The 21,168-nt window shown below is 46.6% G+C and overlaps 2 protein-coding genes across 5 annotated transcripts in view; one reads left to right on the top strand and one right to left on the bottom strand.

The window, feature by feature from the left end:
- Positions 1 to 21,168, bottom strand: part of RAB37 (RAB37, member RAS oncogene family) — a 54,977-nt gene that overhangs the window by 19,193 nt on the left and 14,616 nt on the right. The gene's annotated exons all lie outside the window — the stretch shown is intronic.
- Positions 824 to 14,526, top strand: LOC140607107 (CMRF35-like molecule 1). 3 transcript variants are annotated; one of them, XM_072781480.1, is made up of 7 exons: positions 842 to 1,055; positions 7,896 to 8,225; positions 9,605 to 9,722; positions 11,622 to 11,734; positions 12,694 to 12,716; positions 13,025 to 13,174; positions 13,671 to 14,526. In XM_072781480.1, exons 1-7 carry the CDS (start codon positions 1,013 to 1,015, stop codon positions 13,824 to 13,826), a joined length of 933 nt encoding a protein of 310 aa, XP_072637581.1. In that variant the 5' UTR covers positions 842 to 1,012; the 3' UTR covers positions 13,827 to 14,526. The 3 variants fall into 3 exon arrangements, 1 of the variants encoding a protein (XP_072637581.1); XR_012009268.1 differs by having other exon boundaries at positions 824 to 1,055; positions 9,668 to 9,722; positions 12,694 to 13,174; XR_012009267.1 differs by having other exon boundaries at positions 828 to 1,055; positions 12,694 to 13,174.

Raw genomic sequence — 21,168 nt, 5'->3', positions numbered from 1 at the left:
TGTGTGACACTTAGCAAAAGTGGCTCCAGGGGCAAAATCTGAGAAAGGGTCCTATCTTTCCCTAGTTTCTGTGCTCCCCCTTGGGGCTTGCTGGGATCCTGATGGGGCAGGTAGGGGATGGACACAAAGTTGTCAGAAAGAAGGAGTAAGACAGACAAAGCTGGCACTGACCTTCTTCCTACTTCCATAGGTAGTTATTATAAGGTGGGGAGTGGGGAGAGAGGGGGTAATAGCTATGAGCAATGAGCAGTTTTCTTTAGGAAGGAGTCCTTTATATAACTGAAAAGTTTCTGGAGGCTGGTATCAATAGCCACAGGTTCTTACTCGGTGGTCTGGGGCACCGCAACGAGAGTTTCTAGTATGTTCTGAGGACAGAGGCCCCTCTTGCCCATTGGACCAGTAGGTCCCTACTTACATACCTCTACTCTTTGAACTCCTTTCTTTGCTATCTGGGATTTGATACTGTCTACCTCCTCATTCCACTCTCTGGTCTAGAATCTCTCCTCTGGCTTCTGGGCTTTGGCCCAAGTTCCCCAACAGGTGAACTCCTGATGTTCTTGGCTCCCAAAGCTACACCTGAAATTCCACGTTTCTGTCATTGTCCCTCAGCCTCGGCTCTCCAGGACCTCTGTGATATAACTGGGTTCTCTCTTCCTAGTCTTCCCAACAGAGGAAGGATTGGGTAAGAGCCAGCCCCATCCATTGGGTCTATGTCTGCAAATTTCCTCAAGGCCTGGAAGGAGTGGCAAAGTCCTCTTTTTTTACAGAATCCTTTGTGGCTGAAGACAGGAAGGTATTTCTCAAAAGCTTATTCACAATCACTGAGACTTGTTGCATTGCTTGTTGCCTTGAGATTTCACCCTTTCTATCTCCTTCCTCTTTTCGCTTACTCATCAGTGAGAAGTGGCTGAAGGAGGAAGTGCAAAAGTGGGGAAAGCAGAAGGGTTGGATGATACAGGAGCTGAGTCGGAGTTGACTAGCTTCACCAAGCGGGACTTGTGAGAAGAGAGGAATGCACCTGCTACTGCTCTTCCTCCCCTTCTTCCGAGTTGCAGGTGAGTGAGTCCTGGGTCTGTGCTAGAGAAGAACTTTGGGGGCAGGATGAAATGGCTGGTGGAGGGGGGAGTAGGGGCCCAGCAAGGGGTCCTGCTGAGAAGCAGGGTCCCTTTCTTTCTTTCTTTCTTTCTTTCTTTCTTTCTTTCTTTCTTTCTTTCTTTCTTTCTTTCTCTTTCTTTCTTTCTTCTTTCTTTCTTTCTTTCTTTCTTTCTTCTTTCTTTCTTCTCTTCCTTTCTTTCTCTCTCTTTTTTTTTATTGGAGTTCAATTTGCCAACATATAGCATAACACCCAGTGCTCATCCCATCAAGTGCCCCCCTCAGTGCCTGTCACCCAGTCACCCCCACCCCCTGCCCACTTCCCTTTCCACCACCCCTTGTTCGTTTCCCAGAGTTAGGAGTCTCTCATGTTCTGTCTCCCTTTCTGGCAGGGTCCGTTTCTAAGCAGTTTCTCTAAGTAGTGGGTCTGTGTGTGTCATCCACCCCATTCCTCATCCTGCAAAAGACTGGGTAGTATTATCAGGGGCTGATAATTCCAAACGTACAGACTGATGGGACCCCCTTGTCTAGAGGAGCCCTGGTTGCTCAGGAGAGCTGGTGAACACTTGCTCCTGCACTGTCACCCTTTGAGAATGCCATATGGGGAATGGAAGGAGGGAAGATAGAGGCAGCTTTGGAGGAAGAAAACCAAGGAGTTTGCCAGACAGTGAGGGAGAGGTGGTTCTACGTCTTTGGGGTAGAAGGAATAATAGAAGTTGCTGAGGGGCTGAGATGAGGGTGCAGGGTGGTGAAAGGAAACTCTAAGTTGATGGATACCATTTTGATTAAAAACTAAGGGGGTTTTCTTGACCTGGAAATGCTGGAGGGCCACGGGACTCGATTTGGGCTTCTTTTTCTAGAGCCATTCTCTTCTTGATCTTTTCTCTTCTCTTGGCTTAAATATCACCTCTATCCAGATGACGCCCGATGTATCACTAGCCTGGATATCACCCTGGACCCCAGAATCTTTGAGTCAACTGCCCATTCAACTCTTCGCTAAGATGCTGACAATTCAAATGTGACCTGAACATATCTTCTACTTCAAATTCCTTTCTTTCACATCTTTGTGTTGGGCAGCTCCATCTTTTCTAGGTGCTCAGGCAAAACCTGGGGTCATTCATCTCTTCTCTCATATTCCGTAATGGTCCTTGGGAAATGCAAGCCAGATCTTGTCTTTCCTCTGGTCAAAACCCTCCAATGACCTCTGATTATGCTTAGAGTAAAAACACAGAGTCCTTACAGAAGCTAAAAGGTGCGTCACCTGATTCTCTCACCTCATCACCTCCCGATTGCCTCTTCTACTCTCCTCTCTCGGCTCAACCCACTGCAGCGAAAACGGTCTCTTAGATGTTCTTTGACCATGTTAAGTACATTCCTGCCTCAGGGCCTTTGTACTTGCCCAGAATGCCATTTTTCATATAGCCACAGGTTGCAGTCCTTCACATTCTGCATGTCTTTGATTCTCACTGAGGCCTTTATAAGTAAGAAACCTCATTAAAATTGCATTTCTCTTGCATTATTTTTCTCTACTGTCTGATTCCTCCCTTCCCCCACCTTGAAAGAATGTAAGCTTTAGGTAGGCAGGGATTTTTGCACCTGCAAAATATACTATTTGTCTGTAGATTAAACAAATAGTATTAGCTGAATGAGTGAATGTATCTCATGGAGAGGAAAAAATATGATTGCTATACTCCCCATCTTTCCTTGTCATAGAACTGAACACTGAGACTCTTGACATTATTTGGAGAGGACATCCATTGCTCATGAGAATGTAAAATGGTGGGGATGCCTGGGTGGCTCAGTGGTTGGGCGCCTGCCTTTGGCTCAGGGCCCAACCCTGGAATCCGGGATCAAGTCCTGCATTGGGCTCCCTGCATGGAGCCTGCTTCTCCCTCTGCCTGTGTCTCTGCCTCTCTCTCTCTGTGTCTCTCATGAATAAATAAATATTAAAAAAGAGAGAGAGAGAGAGAATGTAAAATGGTGCAGCTACTTCAGAAAACAATTTGAAAAAAAAAAAAGAAAACAATTTGACATTCCTTAGAATGTTAAACATGTGGTCACCACATAATCCAGCAATTCTACTCCCAGATGTATACACAAGAGAATTGAAAACATATGTCTATGTAAAAACCTGTATGCAAATGATCATGGCAACATTATTCATAATCGTTGAAAACTGGAAACAACCTAAATATACATCAACTGGTGGATAAATAAATAAAATGTGGCATGCTCATACAATGGAATATTAGCCATAAAAACAAATGAATATTGACACATGCTACCACGCAGACCAACCTTGGAAACATTATGCTAAGTGAAAGGATCTAGACACAAAAGGCCATATATCCTATGATCCTATGCCTATGAAATATCTGAAATACCTAAATTCATAGAAACAAAATGTAGATTAGTGGTTGCCAGTGGCTTGGGGGAAGGAGTAAGGGAGAGTGACTGCTAATTGAGTGAGGCATTTCTTTTGGGGGTGATAAAAATGTTCTGGAATTAGGTGTAGTGAACGTTGAGCAGCTTCGTGAAAGCCCTAAGAATCATTGAGCTGTACACTTTGAAAGAGGGAATTGTATGATATGGAAATCATATGTCAATAAGAACATAACCAAAGATCAGAGGGAAGCCTCAGGAGCAGTAGAATTCTCCTGAGAAAAATCTCCCAGTAGCATTTGGCATTGTGAGACTGAGGCTCTGGAAGAAGGTGTTCACGGCAAGGGGGCAGCCCTTTATGATTTGTGAGTCTTTTGCATGGTTTAATTTGGTCATCCACCCCCTTGGTCGGAGAAATGAAAATGATACCTCCAAGAAGTGGTGCATGCTGTGAGGAGAGCGGAGCTAGGTGACCGGACACAGTGAGCCTCAGGGGGCAGGGGCTGGTGCTTGTAGATGGGGTGGGCCGCAAGGAGCCTCTGAGAGGAGGCATCTGAGCAGAGGCCTGTAGGACGAGAAGGAGCAGGCCTTAGGATTGGTGGCAACTTTTTGGGCACAGGAAGGAAACAGTGAGCAGGAAGGCTGTGATAGGGCCACGAGTCTGGCCTGGACAGGCCCAAAGAATGGACTGGCTATGGCGCTTTGTGGCATGCTTCAGAACAGCCTGGTGGGTGGATATCCACCAGATTGGGTGGATAAATCTCAGGGGAAGAAAGTGACATGTCCAGGACCACAAGGCTGGGAAAGGCAAAGCTGGGAATGGTCATGGGAATGGAGAGGGCAGACTCTGGGTGAGCCATTGGGAGGCAAATCAGTAGGGTGGTGAGTGCATATCAAGGACTGCTTCTTTTTTCCCCCGGACATCTGGAAACAGGGGAACTTGGTGAGCAGATGTGAGAGCAGCACTGGTGTGTGCGTGTGCATGACCAAGGCAGAGTGGGAACACCAGTGCGAAGCCAGAGGCACAGCTGTGTGTCTAGCAGGAACCTGGTCTGGGCTGTGAACCTTCATACCCCCTCCCTAGCCTCTCCCACTGAACTTTCCATAACAAGTTTACCCTGCACTGCTTCCCGCTCCTAAAGAGTTTGTTGTTTTAAAGGTATATAAGAAGCAAATACCAACCAGAGCTCTCACTGGGCTTTATAGTCTTCACTTTCTGTAAGAAAGGAAGAGATTTTTTTTAAAAAAAGATTTTATTTATTTATTCATGAGAGAGAGAGAGGCAGAGACACAGGCAGAGGGAGAAGCAGGCTCCATGTAGGGAGCCCGAAGTGGGACTTGATCCTGGGTCCCCAGGATCATGTCCTGGGCTGAAGGTGGCGCTAAACCGCTGAGCCACCTGGGCTGCCCAAGGCAGAGATTTTTAATCATCCTATATTTTCAGAGAAAATCTAGCTGCTTTGTCCAACTTCAACCTCACCATAAGTGGTGGCGGACATGGACAAGACCCAAGTGTGCTGGCCCAGAGCAGAGGCTGGCAAATGTCCTGTGCTGTGCTGGAGTTGGGGTGTAGTCCTGTCACTCCTGATGGAGAGTCTGTCACCTCCCCCTGGGGCTCAGCTTCTTTTTCATCTAGGATTACTCTCCATCAACTAGTCTGTGAGTAACCATGCCTGCCTGCAGAGGATGCTGCTCTTTGGGGCTCAGGGCTGCCTTCTGTGTCAGGAGGGTGCAGACAGAAGGACCGGTACTCTGCCAAAGTTGGTGGGAGGGGGCCTCTGGACAGATGGTTCTAAGAAGCCAGTGGAGCAGATAGTTCCAGAGTCGGGCCCAGTGCCAGTGCTCAGGTGAGATGGGTTAATGCTACCTTATGAGTTTCCTAAGGCTGCTGGGACAAGTTATTGCACACTTAGTGCTTTAAAACAACACAAATTTGGGATCCCTGGGTGGCGCAGCGGTTTGGCGCCTGCCTTTGGCCTAGGGCGCGATTCTGGTGACCCAGGATCGAATCCCACATCGGGCTCCTGGTGCATGGAGCCTGCTTCTCCCTCTGCCTATGTCTCTGCCTCTCTCTCTCTCTGTGACTATCATAAATAAATAAAAAATTAAAAAAAAATAAAACAACACAAATTTGTAATGTTGCAGTCTGGAAGTCGGAGTCCAAAAGGGTCACCAGGGCTGCATTTCTTCTGGTGGCTTTGGGGGACAAACAGATTCCTTGACTTTTCCATGGTCCAGAGGCTGCTGCATTCTTTGTGTGTGGCCTCACCTCATCCTCAATGTCCCTTCTCCTTCTCTGACTGTGACCCTCTATGCTATGGAACAGTCTGTCCAGTCTGTATTTTTTTTCCCTATCATTTTGAAAGTAATAAATGCTCATTGTTGATACTTAGGAGGGTACAGAAAAGAAATGAAGAGTTAGGAATAATAAAATACCTTTATGTCCCTGATTTTAATGTCCAAGACAACCTAATGTTAATTTAATATTTTTACTTATTTCCTTTTAATCTTTTTTTCTATGCCTATTTTATTTTTTTAAAAAAATATTTTATTTATTTATTAACGAAATAAACAGAGAGAGAGGCAGAGATGCAGGGAGAGGAAGAAGCAGGCACCTTGAGGGGAGCCTGATGTGGGACTCTATCCTGGAACCCCAGGATCATGCCCTGAGCCGAAGGTAGACACTCAACCACTGAGCCATCCAGGAACCCCTCAATGCCTATTTTAAAAGTTAGTTGAGATTATGTGGTATATGATATTTAAATTTTTTTTCACTTCATATGAGGATTTTCTGCATAATTAACAGTATTTCTAAGCATAATTATCAGTGTCTGCATTATAGCTCATTGTTTATTTCCCCAATTGATGGCTGTTGACTTTGTTTCCTTTATTTTCCTCTTTAAATAATTATGTAAGGAGCCTTGGTGCATATGTTTTTGTTAGCTTCTCTGATCATTTCCTGAGGACCAAATCCAAGACATATAATCACTGGAGCAAGGGGAATGATTATTTTGAAATATAATTGCTACATTGCTTTTGGTAGTGGTTGGAACTGTTATGTCTCTACTAGTAGCTCCTCTGAGTGTCTGTGCCATGTCACCCATGTCAGCAATATAGTAGTCACAAAACTTGGTTGGCTTCATATGTGAAAATGACACCACTTTAAAATATTTTCATTTACTAGATTATTTAAATGGAACACTTCCAATTTTATATCTACCTGAATTTCTTCATTGTGACTTGCCTTTTCTTGCCTCTTCCCAATTTTCTAAATGGAGTCTTAGTGTTTATCTTTACACTCTTTCATAAAATGACTATTAATTCTTTTCTACATTATTTGTTCTAAATATTTCTTGCAGTCTGTTCTTTGCCTCCATTCAGTCTTTTTTTGCAGTATGTCTGAGTGTTACATTTTTTATTACATATGGTTGAATTTACTGACTCTTGTGTGATGTCTTCCATGAATTTTTAAACCTTGAAAGTGCTCCCTTTCATTCAGAGATTTTATAAAGACTCTTCTACTTTCTTGTAGCTTAAGAAGTGATCTGTTATTTTATGTTGTTTTCTTCATCTCCCTGCACTTACCTGAGTGGAGCTGGTGGAGAGGTGACAGGATCCAGCAATGCTTCTGGAAACCCTTCCCCTCCCCACTTATCTTTTTAGTGTCCTATGGTATGCTGTACTCCAGAGAATTGACAAACATCTCCATGCAAATACCAGTAGTACATAAATGTTCACAGCAGCATTATTCACAATAGCCAAAAAGTGAAAACAACCCATATATCATCCACTGATGAATGGATAAACAAAATGTGGCCTGTCCCTACCATGGACTGCAGTGCCCACACATGCTACAATGTAGATGAATCTTAAAAACATTACGCTAAGTGAATGAAGCCAGATACAAAAGGCCACACATTGTATGACTATGTCTGCATGAAACATAGATTTCAGAATAGAGAAATCTATAGACAAAATCCAGATTCATGGCTATTCTAGAAAAATGAAAAGATCTTATACCACAGAGCCCACACCTTGCATGAGGACAATGGGCTGAAGTGGACTGGGGCCATACCTTTGCCTGGGTCATTTGCTCTCCAGGTGACATTGGCCATGGGGGGCAGGAGGAGTGTATTATAGGAAACTGTCATTCCTCAATGTGGACATTTTTGTTTCTTTGAGATGTATAGTTGTGCTCTTAGGGGATTTTTGTGATGGTTTTCACCCAGTGGAGTTTTTTTTTTTTTTCCAGTGGAGTTTTGAAGGACAAAGTTCTGTCTTGTGGAAGGTATATTCCCACTTAGACTGTTACTCAACGTATCAAGCACTTGGGTTTATTGGAGCTATTTCTGATGCATGAGGCTGTGGCTCTGCCCTTAGGGGGTGGGGTGGTAACAGGCACCTGGGTTTGTGTTTTCCAGGTTCATATGAAATCACAGGTCCAAAAGCTGTCAGAGGCTTGGTTGGGGGCTCATTGACTGTGGAGTGTTGCTATGCATCAACTTGGAAGACCTACAGTAAGTGGTGGTGTCGAGGATCTATTTGGCGAAGGTGCAATATCCTTGTTCAAACAACAGGATCAGAGCAGAAGGTAAAGAAAAACAAGGTGTCAATTAGAGACAATCAGAAAAACTTCACCTTCTCTGTGACCATGGAGGAGCTCACGGAAACTGATACAGACATCTACTGGTGTGGGATTGAGAAATCTGGAACTGACCTTGGGGTTGAAGTTAAAGTGACCATTGACCCAGGTAAGAGACAGAGAGAGAGAGAGAAAGAGAGAGAGAGAGAGAAGTGAGAGAGAGGGAATGTGTGTGTCTTCAGAGCCTCCTCTGTCCTGGTCCCTGAGGTTCCTCTCCAGTGATTTAAGTGTCATTCGGAAGGGACTGTCACACAGGGTGGTTGAGTCCTGAGTTCTCTTAGAAACCTAACTGACCCCTTGTTGGGAAGGCCAGGGCTTCTCTTAGATGCTCTCATGGCTGCAGTCATGTCCTCCAGGACAGGATCAAGCCTTTCTGGGCAGGTGGTCTCTGCACAGTGTAGTGCCCGAGTCTGTTGCCCACAGAGATCAAAGTGGAGGTCCCAGTTTCAGCCCATGGGCCAAAAGGACTTTCTTCTGTGGGTCTCAGAGACTCCAACTCCTGCCAATGACTTCCTGGATCTCTGGTGCCCACATGTCCCTGCTCTTTCTGGAGTTTGGGCCGGGACTTCATAGTGGCTCTTCCTAGCCCCTGTTCCATACACAGTCTGAGAGGGAAGAGGCCCAGCACAGTGGAGGAGCTGTGGTTGATTCCTAAAGTCCAGAAAGGCCTTCTCAGTCAAAGGGCTGCATTTCTGGTGCCTGAAATCTCATCACAAGCCATATACGCATTTCGGCTTGATGATGTGCTCTTCCTAAATACTTCTAGAATGCAAATGCTCCTGGGAGGGGTAGCTCAAAAATCTTGGTGACTTGGTTTGAATGAGTTGGGTCTGTTGGGCTCTGCTTCTCTGAACTTTGGACAAGCAGCACCAGCTCACAGGGCACTTGTGGTAAGGGGACAGCATGGAGTCCCCAGAGCCCTGATCCTACCTGAATCTGTGAGGCAGGTTACCATTGCAAAGCACAACACATTCACTGTCTCATCGAATCCAGAAAATGGTCCTGAGAAGTGATTCTCCTTGCTGTAGAAGATTAATAACTTGCCCAAAGCAAAGGCTCTTACAGAACATTATGAGTTTGTTCAGGGGTAGCCCTGACCTTAGAAGTCACAGATCTTGGGAACGTTAGTCATGGGGCCTGCCTGTCCTTTCTGGATGCGTAAGATTGGCAGAGGCATTGGCAGAGGCCTTGTCATAAGCAGTGAGTGTTTCAAGTCCAGCTGAACTCCATCTGCCTTTGCCCTGAGGTCCTAGGCACCCTCTAATCCTTTCAGGGCCTGCTTAACATCCTCCCTGGACCTGTACTCAGTCCTTCTTGCCCCTGAGGCTGAGTCTCCTAGTGGCCAGGGAGATATAAGCAGTCCAGGTGATAGGCCCTTCCCACGGCCCAGCTCCAGGTTAGCTCCAGGCTCCCTGCAAGCTCAGCCACATGCAGGGCTGTGGGAAGGTTAGCAGGCTGAATAGTGTATAATCTGGTCTGTATGCCTAGCACCAACTACAGTATCAACCACCACCACCACCACCACCACCTCAAAAGCCAACATGTCCACAGTGCCAGCGGAGACCAAAGACCCCCCGACTGTGACCAGCTCCCACTCCAATGACAGGTAAGCCAGCTCCGGTATGCTGTTTCCTTTGGCCTACTTAGCCCAAACTCCTCCAATGGTAGAATGCTTTGCACTCCCAAGTGCCAGCCAGAGCTTGTCCCCAGACCCTTAGCCTCCACAGAGAGGGCAAGAATGCCAGGGGCTCTTCCCACTTGCTATCAAGCCCCACAGTGTCCTTTGGAGCCTACCCAGATCATTCCTCCTGGAGCTCAGTACAGTTTGTACATGTATTGGCACATTCACTCTTCTATCTCATTTCTACTGAGTTAACATCTGCATAGCCAGCCCCTTGTTGAGCTCAGGAGGTATAGGCATGGAGTTTCCCCCTGGAACTCGGAGTGCAGGGTAGGAGACTGGTGAGCAGATAATCAGTGTGGATGGCATGGGCAGGGTGTGTAGGGGCATGGGTGTCGTAGGGCCTCAGGGATGGCTCTTGGTCCAAATACCAGAAGAACAGGGAGAGCTTGGGGACATCCTATTTCCCTTAATTATTGTTATGACAGGAACAGTACTGATGGTTTGTCCCATCTTGAGAACACCTGACAGCTCACACAGGGCTTCTCTGTCCATTGGCTGTTAATCCTTGGACCTTGCTTCATGAGGACGAGTAAGCAGGTACAAATGCCTATTTTATAGAGGAAGAAACTGAGCCTCTCTTAGGCTCCTGCCCAACCAATGCAGCCGGAGTGGTTTTTTGAACCTGGGAGGCCTCTTTCCATCTCCTTCTTGGTACTCTTGACTGCTGTCATCTCCTTCTGCTGGGCCTTCCTGCAGAATCCCAATGGAAGCTCCCCCACTGAGACTGGGGCCCTCACCCAAGACCCCCTCTCTATCCTTCTTCCCTTTGTCCTCTGTTTCAAAAGTTTCTTTCTATTAATCTTCTTTTAGTAAGTAATAGTTAAGGAATTTCCTCATTTTATGAATCAAAGCTGTATATAAGTACCAATTAAGGTCTTTGATCAGCATGAGATGGATTCATTCATTCATTCAGCAAATAATTATTGAGCCCCCACTAAAGCCTATCACTGTTTTGGGGGTTACAAGAGAATACTAGGATGAACAGAATAAATCAAGCTGTTTGTCCTCTAGGTACTTATAGTGGAGAGATAATTAATGGGTCAGATGGAGTTAATTAATTCATTGATTGATGAGTTTATTCTATAAATTCTGTGACTAGTGATGAATAAGAGATAGTCTTTGCATTAGTCTGCTCAGGTTGCCTTGACAAAGCACCACATCTCAGGCCACTTCAACAACAGTTGTTTATTTACATATAGTCTAGAGGCCAGAAGTCTGAGATCAAGATGTCAGCACGGTTGGTTCTTGGGGCTCAAAGGGAGAATGTGGTGGCTGCCGGGCATCCTTGGCACTCCTTGCCTTGTGGCACTATGACCCCTATTTCTGCCTCTGTTATCACATGGCCTTCATCCTGCACGTATCTGTAAGTGGCTAAATTTCCCTTTTGTAAGGACACCAGCCATTGGGTTAGGACCCCTCTCAATGCAGTAGGGCCTCATTTTAACTTGATTACATTTGCAAAAATCTTATTTCCAAATAGGTCACCTTCACAGGTTCTGAATGAGCATGAATTATGGGGATGGGGGACACTTTTTAATCCAGTACAGCAGGGGCAAATGTACAAGCAGAGAGACCTTCCCAGAGCCTGTCGCCATACAATTTCTGTCAGGTGTCTACACCCGCAGAAACCTGTGGAATCTTCCTCTCCTTTAATTTTTTTTTTTACCATCTCTGAGGGTACCCAGGAGTGGGGTTCCCAGGCTAGAAACCACAGGCTTGCAGGTCAAAAGGTATGTGGCCCTCTCTGCTATCAGGTGCCTGGGGTGTGGCCCAGAAGCAAGAGGTGGGCCAGGGTGCATGGTGTTCTTTTATTGTTTCCAGGGATAATGCCATGACGCTCAGCGTCCTGATTCCCACCATCTTGGCTGTGTTGCTGCTTCTCCTGGTGGCAGCCTCACTCTTGACTTTGAGAATCATGAAGCAGCAGAAGAAAGGTGATCAAATATGGCTGACCTGCACTGAGGCTGGGTTGGGTGGGAGTATGGGGCTGTTGGCTGGTTCTGTTTCCGCATTCTCATGGTAAGTGCACCCATGCCACAGCATGGTCAAAGAGGAGGGGCAGCCCACTCTTGCTCATCACATCTCCTCCCCAGTGTCTATCTGCAAGCTAAGTTCTTAGAACTTAGCTCTGCAGTCCTCAGTAGCTAGGCTTTTGAAACTAAAAATCAGGAGAAAAGAACTTCTTGTTTCTTTGTTGTCTCTAAAGTGGAAGGTTGGGTGGGCAGGGAGAAACAGGAACCAGAAGCCCTTGAAAGCTGGTCCACGAAGCGCTGACCCAGCTGGCGTACCCCACTCAGAGAGCAATCTGGATGGGGCACTCGTGTGCTGGGCATGACCAAGCACCAGCGATGCAAGGAGGGGACTGGCTCAGCTGCCCAGCAGACCATAGTCCACCTGAAGCGAAATTCAATGGGACAAAGATGACCAGACAGACATAAATCAAGTGCCATGGAGCTGGGGTGGGAGGGATTCAGCACCCTGGGAAGCTGGGAAGGCAAGTGTGACTGTGAGTTGACTCCTGAATGACCAATCCAGTAGAGAAATGGGGGCTTTCCAGGCAGGACTTCTGGCAGAAGTTAGTCTGAGCCAGCAATTGCACAGCAGGGAAATTATCCTTGGGGGGCGCTGATTGGTGGCAGGGCCCTGATCGCTGTTCTATGATGTGGGGGAGATGGGCGAGGTCTTCTTATTTCTCAGGTGGAGAAGTGGAAGCTCAGGGAGGTGAAGTGACCAGTGTGACAGAGCATGTCATTTGAGGAATCAGATTTAGAACCAGGTCTAAGTCACCTGGAGCCTAAGTCACCTCTTTTCGTCCAGATTTCTCTTCCCCAGACCTGGGGGCCCTGCAAGTCTAGGGACAGGCTTTCTCATTCTGATTGTTTTTGTCTTTTAGCTGCTGAGATGTCCCCAGAGCAGGTAAGAGAATCCCCAAGGTCGGACCAGCGACCCCAGACAGCTCCTTTCTCTCCATCCTCATTTCCTTCTCCGAAGAGCACTGAGGTCCAGATGTATCAAACAAACTATGTGCCCAAGTGTCTGTGTGCTCATAGCCCACCTGTAGGGCCTGGGAGGATGGGGAGTGGATGCTGGAAACAGCCTGAAGTGGGGGGGGGGGCTAGAAGGGAGCAGGTGTGGAAGTTGCAGAGCAAGCTGAGAGAGGGAAACCCAGGGAAGCACAGAGTCTGTGTCCCTCCAGGGAAGAGGACCTGGGCTTTCTTTCCAAGGTGCTCCAGCCCCAGGAGGGGGACCTCTGCTATGCAAACCTGACCCTGCAGCCAACCCAAATCTCCCGCAACTCTTCCAAGAAGAAGGCCTGTGCAAAGCCCTCCCTCTCTGTCCTGGATGATCAGCTGGAAGTGGAATACGTCACCATGGTGTGTACTTGGTGGAGCTATGGGGCTTGGAGCCAGATCTGCCATTGCCCCCGCTTTGAGGATGGGCTTTCTCCTGCTCCTGGGGATGTGGAGGAGGAGGGGCAGGTGCTGGGCCAAGCCACAGCCATGGAAAGACTTGCCTGTCCAGCTCCCCCAGACTTTCAGCTTTTGGAAGTGTCTCCATAGCAGGCCTGAGCCCTGGGGACTCAGAGTTCCATCAGACATGGCCCTCATGCTTGGCAGCAGAGACCTGGACAGGGCGAATGATCTGGAATTCCATGTGAACTGTGATCCCCTGGTATGGAGTTGAGGGAGGGTCTTCAGCTGTGGCTGGAGCTCAGGGAGCTGGCAGGGTGAAGGGAGAGGGACTGGAGGGTATAGGAGTAGCATTCAGAAGCCCTGAGGGCTCTGTGTCCCCACCTCACCCAGGGTCTCCTCCGTCCATGGCCAAAGCCTCTTGCCTGCCTCTCTGACCCCTTGTGCATCTTTATTACAGGCCCCTCTTTCGAAGGAGGACATTTCCTACGCAGCTCTGTCTTGGGAGCTCTCGAATCAGGAGCCAACCTACTGCAACATGGGTCGCCCCGATACCCACGTTCCCAGCAGGAGCCAGCAAGAGCATATGGAATACAGCACCATTAAGAGACCTTAGTCTGAGCTCCGGGCCCCCTTCTCTAACCCACACGAGGCCTGTGAGCATATTCCTGCTTTGTCTGTTTTCTGCCCCCAGTCACTTCATGGGAGTCAACTGGTGACTGGAGCTTCGGCCTGGTCCAGCTAGCATCACCCCCAGCCCCACCTGGGCTTGGGGCCTGGTCTCAGGGGGCTTTCGGCCTTCAGGAGGTAGATGGGGGTCTCTCTCCATCCCTTTTTCTCCCATACAGCTGGGAAGGGGGTTGGGGATGTGCTCTGGAGCCGCCAATAGAGTAAGAATGATAATAACAATAATTGACCTTTATTTATTGCTTATCATGTGTGGTGGGCTGAATAATGGCCCCCAAAGTTATCTGTGTCTCAATCCCCAGAATCTGTGAACACTGCAAAAGGAGCTCTGTGGATGTATGAAGCTGAGGATTTTGATATGGGGAGAGTATTCTGAATTATCCAGGTGGGCCCTAAATATAATCATAAGGGTCCATGTGCAAGAGAGAGGCAAGAAGTTCACAAGAGGTGAAGGCGGCCGATGACAGGGTCAGAGGCTGGAGTGATGTGGCTAGGAAAGGCAAGCAATGGGCTGTCTCCTGGAGCCCCTAGGAACCACCCTGGCTGACACCCCGACTTTAGTCCAGTGAAATGGATTTTGTCCTTCTGACCTCCAGAACTGTAGGAGAATAAATCGATGTATTAATGAAGCCAGTAAACATGTGGTAATTTGCTCCGGCAGCAACAGGAAGCAGACCCACTAGGTGGCAGGAGCCTTCCCTAAATGCTCTACCCTTAGTAGCTAGCTGAATCCTCACAACAACCCTATGAGGCATCTTTATCATTGCCCCCATTTTACAGATGAGGAATGAGGTCCAGGGAGGTTCAATAACTTACCAAGTTTTATCGCAAGTGGATGAGTTGAGATTTGAACTTGGGTGTTTGGGCTCCAGAGTCTGGAGTCCGGGCCGCTGTCCTGCACAGCATGTGTCAGGACGAGGGTGTGTGTGTACGTTTAGGGACAGTTAGAGAGTATTCACAGGTGTCAGACTTCCCACCTCTGTTCTAGAGCCCTAGTAGCCCTCCCTCCAGAGTATGTCCTGAATCTTGGCATGGCTCATTGTCTCCGTGGTTACCAGCTGAGTCTACACAGCCAACCCTCTTACCTTTTCGGCCCCAGAGTCCATTCTCCTTCCAGCAGCCAGTGAACTTCCTAAAGCAGAGACCTGGTCACTTGCTGCTTATCACCGTCTGGGGCTTCCTCTGCAGCCCAGGAGGTCCTGGGGATGCATGGGGCCCTGCCTGCCTCTATGACCCCGGCTCTAACCACTCTCTTTCTGACAAGATGAAGCTTACTCTTTTCTCAGGGCATTGACATTTGCTGTGTCTTCTTTCTAGAACGTTCTCCACACAGATGTGTGACTAGTTCGCTCCTTTTTATCATCACATCTTAGCTCAAATGTCCCCTCCTTGAGCAGACTTCCCTGAACACCTTGATGGCTGTAGCCCCTGCCACCACTTCCGATTTCTCTCTGCCCTGTTACCCTGTTCCACTTCCTTCATAGCAGGCACTGCTTTATGAACTTATTTATTGGCATGTGGGTTTATTGTTTCCCCCTCTCTGCTAGGCTGTAGGCTGCCTGAAGGTGAGTGCTCAGTCTCATTCACTTCTGGATCTCCCGGCCTTGTTTTAAGGTCTCGTACACTGTGGGCTTTTGAATGTTAATATGTTGCTTTGAATGAATAAATAACACGATGGTCCAGATATGAGGACACAGGGCAGGCTTTCAGGAGCAAGGACACCTATGTCTGTTGTTCTAGGAAGGGGATCCTAGGCCACCTGGGGCATCTAAGGAATTTCAGCCTCAAAGTCCCAAAAACGTGAAGTGGAGAAATTTCTTTCTGCCCTCCTGAAGCCAGGGGAAAGAGAAGGAGTCATGCTTCCTCCTGCCTAGAGGACAAAGGTCTATTATACTTCACTTAGGTCTCTTTCGCTGGGGGTTGGGGTGAAGCAGCAGGGAAAGGAGTCACGGTTTGGGAAGACCCATGAAGGCCATGTGACAGAGAGCTAGCCTTGGGCTACAGGCAGGTGCCTCAGTGGTACAGGGGCCATAGGTATGGTCATGGGCTGCTGTTAGTGTGTCCTCCCCAGGGTTGCCTGACTTGTCACAGCTACAGACACCCCAGGTGGCCTGGGGGTGGCGGCCTTGGTGGATGTCCACTGCTCTTTGCTACTGCTCTCCCCTCCCTGAAAGATGATTCCCTAGAATCTCTCTCTCTCTCTCTCTCTCTGTCTTTTTTTTTTTTTTTAAAGATTTATCTATTTATTCATGAGAGAGACAGAGACATAGGCAGAGAGAGAAGCAGGCTCCACTCAGGGAGCCCGATGTGGGACTCGATACCCGGACCCGGGATCATGCCGAGCCAAAGGCAGACACTCAACCGCTGAGCCACCCAAGTGTCCCGATTCCCTAGAATCGCAAGAGCTGTACCACCCTGCAGAAATTACAGAGCCTAGGAAAACTTAAATATTATTGGGCTGCTCATTTAAGCTGGTTGGGTCTGTGAGACTGCTTTCAACCCGGAGCAAGAAGTAGCTACAGAAGGATCTTTAAGTGAAAAAGCTCAAAGCAGAGCAAACCTAGGGTGAGTCAAAGTGTTAGATTAACAGAAAACATTGGGCCAGTGCATTGCTGTGACATTTTAGCTATTGTGCATAAAGTGGCTTTATTGCTGAGTTTTTAAGCAGCCAGCCACCAAATCGAACCTGTAAGTACATGGTTATTCTGGATAGTAAGGAATTCATCTATCACAGAAACTACTGAAGTTTAGTGCCTTGACAGTTCTGATGTAAATCTAGAAACACAGGGAAGACTAGAATTTAGCTCAGTTTGGTTTGACTGGAGGAGTCCGGTCGCTTCTGCTTTTATCCATTTGTCTGCACAGTCGATATGGGCTGGAGATGGAAGGTTCTGGCAGCCTAGCTGAGCTGAGGAAAGGTAAATCCACTTAGAAAGACAGATCCATTCTGATCACTTTTAATTGCCTTATTTAAGCTTCTAAAAAGATGTCTGCCGGATATATCAGTGGCAATAATGTTTTTATCCAAACTTCCAGCTGTCTGGATTGGTGGCTATCTGAAAAGGGACTTTTTCATGTCCTGAGCGGTGGGGTTGACTAGCTCATGACACTTGTGAAAGCTGTCCAGTCCGTTCTACATTCTGCATCTGGAGCGGATTTCTGATTGGTGGTCCTCCCGGGAAGCATTCGGGTTCTTCAGGTTTGGGTCATGACTGCAGGGATCTGCCCTGCATCCAGTCCAATTTGTTCAAGCTTCAACTGAAGTTTAGAGAGTGCTGGGGGAAGTAGTCAGGGCCAGGGGAAGGGAGGGAAACATATGCAAGCAGCTTAGCTTGAAAGGAAACGGTTTCATAATGTTTATAGATTGGTATCATGCGGTTGTCTCAGCCATATCCGGCTGCTCCATAAAGATTTTGCTAAGGCAGGGGTGCCTGGGTGGCTCAGTCTGTGAAGTATCTGCCTTTGGCTCAGGTCATGATCTGGGGGTCGTGGGGTCAAGCCCCACGTCAAGCAGGGAGCCTGCTTCTCCCTCTCCCTCTGCCTGCTGCTCTATTGCTTGAGCTCTCTCTCTTTCTCTCTCTCTGTCTCTGTCTCTCATTCTGTCAAATAAATAGAATCTTAAAAAAAGAAGATTTTGCTAAGGCAGATTTTGGGTGCCAGACTAGCACCTTTACTGCAAGAGTGAGGAAGTTCAAATGTGTTTGCTGTGGTCTGAATTGAGAGTGACATGTACCATTTTGCTGTATGGTTCTAGGAAAGCACATTCGGTTAAGACAAATCCAAGATATTTAACCACTCAGCTCCGACTGAATGCCTAATTATTTATAGCCTGTCTAAAGTTGCTGGGGTTTCCCTCCTTTGGTTTTTAAGTTATTAATATTTAAAGATCCTACTTTTGGAAATTGTAGTGTTGGGACAGTATCCTTTTGACAACTGTATGCACATTACTGGCTTCCAGAAGATGGAGCCTTCTTAGGGTCAGTTGAGGGAGAAAAATATACTGGGTTGGTAATCTTCAAAATACATGATTAAGATAAATGTTGGATTGAAGTGAGGCTGAAAGCCTACCTTTGCCTGACATCTTGGAGATAGAGCTTATAGCCACTAAGCCTTGGAAAGGCCAGACTGCTGGAATCAGTTGATATCATGTACAAAATTTATTTTTAGATTGGGAGGGATTGCTGTTGTGGCAAGCCTTCTCTTCTACCAGGTAGGTGCATTCTTTTCCAATGTAAATGTCATTGAGAATTGGTCAGATCATTGAAAAAGTTGGTTAAATCAAGGAGTTGTAAAGGAAGCATATTCTTTTTTTAAGCGACTTTAAAAAAAAAAAGATTTTTATTCATCCATTCATGAGAGACACACAGAGAGGCAGAGACAGGCAGAGGGAGGAGCAGGCTCCATGTAGGGAGCCTGATGTAGGACCCGATCCGGGGACTCTGGGATCACCTTGAGTCAAAGACAGACGCTCAAGCGCTGAGCCACTTAGGTGTCCCTAAGTGACTTCTTCCTACTCAAAATATCTAAATGTGTGGTAATTTGCTAGTGTTTTGATGTAGACCTAAGTCTTATCTTTGCTTATGGGTCTACTGAAGGAAGAGCTCATTGCTGTTTCTGCACAAACCGCCCATGTTGTATTGTCCCAGAACGCTTGTTCCAGTTTCCCTGACATGGAGCAAGACATTCTAGACACTTATGAAGCAATCAGATTGCAAAACCTTTCTCTGTTGGTATGTTTTTCTTCCAAATATTTCATGAATGAGTTCTCTCACTAATTCCTAATTTGGTTAGCCTTTTCTTTTTTGACAGAATTTTTTAAATCATATGCTTTTATTGTATCTTTCCAAAGTATTCAATCTAGTTTTTGCAGAAATGTCTGTTCTCTTTTTTGTTTACACATTATGCCTTTGGCCAATATCCTTTTTGTTTGCATTTTTAATTGATTAGTTTATAAATGGATTAACTGACATAATTATAATCAGTGCGTGTAGTTGTCCAGAGATTGAAGAGTGTTGGCTAATCTAGTACATGGATTAAGAGAGGGTTTGGTTAAGAAAGTTTCTACTAAGCTATCTGTTATGACCCTAATTTCATAAAAGAAAGGACATTTGAGCGGGCGGGCGTGGGGGGAGGGTATAAAAAAAAGAAAAAGAAAGGACATTTGAGCACCCTTAAGCCATAATAGTAGACAGGTTTCCTAAGAAAGGACAATTGATAGCTTTCTGCTGATATGGTTTGGGTTGTGTGTGTGTGTGTGTGTGTGTGTGTGTAATCTCCTACAAATTGATTGATGCTTTGTTCAGGTCTGGTAGTCACATGTGGACTAAGGACTGGCTGCTACTGATCGTGTTCATACTGTTCTCTGGACATGGATACTCTCTGCTACATCCCAGCTGATGTGGTCCCCAAAGGCCTCCAGTAATCATATTCGTTGAGACGCTAAGGTTGTGTTCATGGGGGCCTCACAGCCCTACATCAATTGGGAAAAGTGACCCTTCAATAAAATTCGCCCTGCCCAGCAGCCTTTCCTTAAACTAGCCCACTGTGATCACAAACTCACATGACCCTGTCTTGAGGGTGTGTAGTTCTTGCATCCAGAAAGGGTGATAGACTCAGTTCTGCTGACAGAATCTCTGAGGACAAGTTCAGAACTAAAACAGTAAGAGTGCTGGTTTTGGCAGCACATGTAACAAAGAAGGAGTAAGATTTTGTTCCTAAGAACAAAGAGACAAATGGAGAAGAGACATTCTAAACCTTTGTGTTGTAGACAATCTACTTCAGTAGAGAGGAGGTATTTACTATGGGTTCCAGAATAAAAATTCCATCCTGGGGAGTTTCTGAAGCCTCCCACATCCCTTCCCATCAGCTTCCTATCTTCTATGTTGCAAGCCCAGATGTCCTCCATCCTGTCTTTTTTTTAGCTTACTGTTTCATTTTAAGTTACAAAATATTTGATACGTCTATATAACATATATACATATGTTATAAAAGATAATGAAACAAACACCCATGTACCTGCCACCTTACTGAAGCAATGGAGTATTACTAATGCCACCAAGGCTACACAGCTCATTATTTGCCTTTTTTCTCCTAAGGAGGAATATACTTGCATAACATGGCTCACAGCCCTTGACATACTTTCCTTGCCTTCATGTTAATAAGCCAGGTCATCAGGCGAACTGGTGTGCATTACGTAGCATTCTATACTAAACTGACAAATCTATGCATCTCTTTTTATTTTAATATTATTTTTCTCCCCCAATAAAACCAAGGCACAATTGTGCCTTTGTGTTATTTAAGGATATGGCCATTGGTTTGCCATTGGAAAAGTAGCCACAAAGAGCTTCCTTCTGGTATTCCCATGCAGAGTGCTGTCCTCTGCCAAGGATAGTGAGGGTTTCTGTGACAAGGAAGTGAAAGGTCATAGCTCCTGGTCTCAGACATACAGCCCGGTGCCAGCCCTCTGGTTATTGGAAAGATTGCAAAGTTCAGACGATGACCTCATTTCAAAATTTCACACTGACTTTGCAAGATTAATAATAAAGCCAGAAAAGCAGAAGGACTAAACCTGAGAGACCTCGTGATCTTCCGCTGAAACCCCTGGCTAGTGAAAGTAGGAGCCATGGAGAGGTAAAGTATTTTCTCTTAAAACGCAGTGAGACATGAGGACAAAAGAGAGAGAAAGTAGAGGTAAAGTAAGGGGGAGTCTTCCCCAGAGTGGTGTTGGTGGCAGTTAAGTTTAGGCTTTCTTTCCTGGGGTTGCTATCCTGCAGTTGGGTTTCATGGAAGCAAATCCCTAGGAGGTAATGTTGCTTGGCTCCTCTGCCCTTGAGACCAAATTAGCGGTGACTCACTGCAGTAAGCTAACTTTCCAATGGCATCTGGACAGCTCAGAAGGCAGAGTCTTGAATCTGCATTGCGAATGAATGTCCCCCACTGGCATTGACTCTGCTTTACTGTTTGTCCTGGGCCAGGCTGAAATTGTCACCAAGGCTGCACTAGAATTGTGGGAAGTCACCATCAGAAGGGACGGCCTCCAGTTAAAGCCTTGCTTTTTCTGAGAACCCCGGGGTCAAGGGAGGGCCATGCCCCCATAATGCAGAAGCATTCAGGGCCTTGGGTCAGATGCCCTGGGGTGGAGTTCTGTCTTTTATTTACTTGATGAGTGGCCTTGGACTGTTACAAAATGTCTCTCAGGGTCCACTGACTCTTCTACATAATGGAGTTTCACCAAAGTGCCACACTGTCTGGCCTGTGATTTCAAAACAACC

This window comes from Canis lupus, chromosome 16 (assembly GCF_048164855.1).
Source record: "Canis lupus baileyi chromosome 16, mCanLup2.hap1, whole genome shotgun sequence".
NCBI classification, from domain to species: domain Eukaryota; kingdom Metazoa; phylum Chordata; class Mammalia; order Carnivora; family Canidae; genus Canis; species Canis lupus.
This window is presented reverse-complemented; position numbering and strand designations above follow the sequence as displayed.

Excerpts from the sequence above, each read along its gene's own strand:
- LOC140607107 (XM_072781480.1), top strand. The coding sequence starts at position 1,013 with ATGCACCTGCTACTGCTCTTCCTCCCCTTCTTCCGAGTTGCAG. Across the intron at positions 8,226-9,604 it reads TAAAGTGACCATTGACCCAG|CACCAACTACAGTATCAACC; the intron begins GTAAGAGACAGA and ends CTGTATGCCTAG. Across the intron at positions 12,717-13,024 it reads CTGAGATGTCCCCAGAGCAG|GTGCTCCAGCCCCAGGAGGG; the intron begins GTAAGAGAATCC and ends TTTCTTTCCAAG.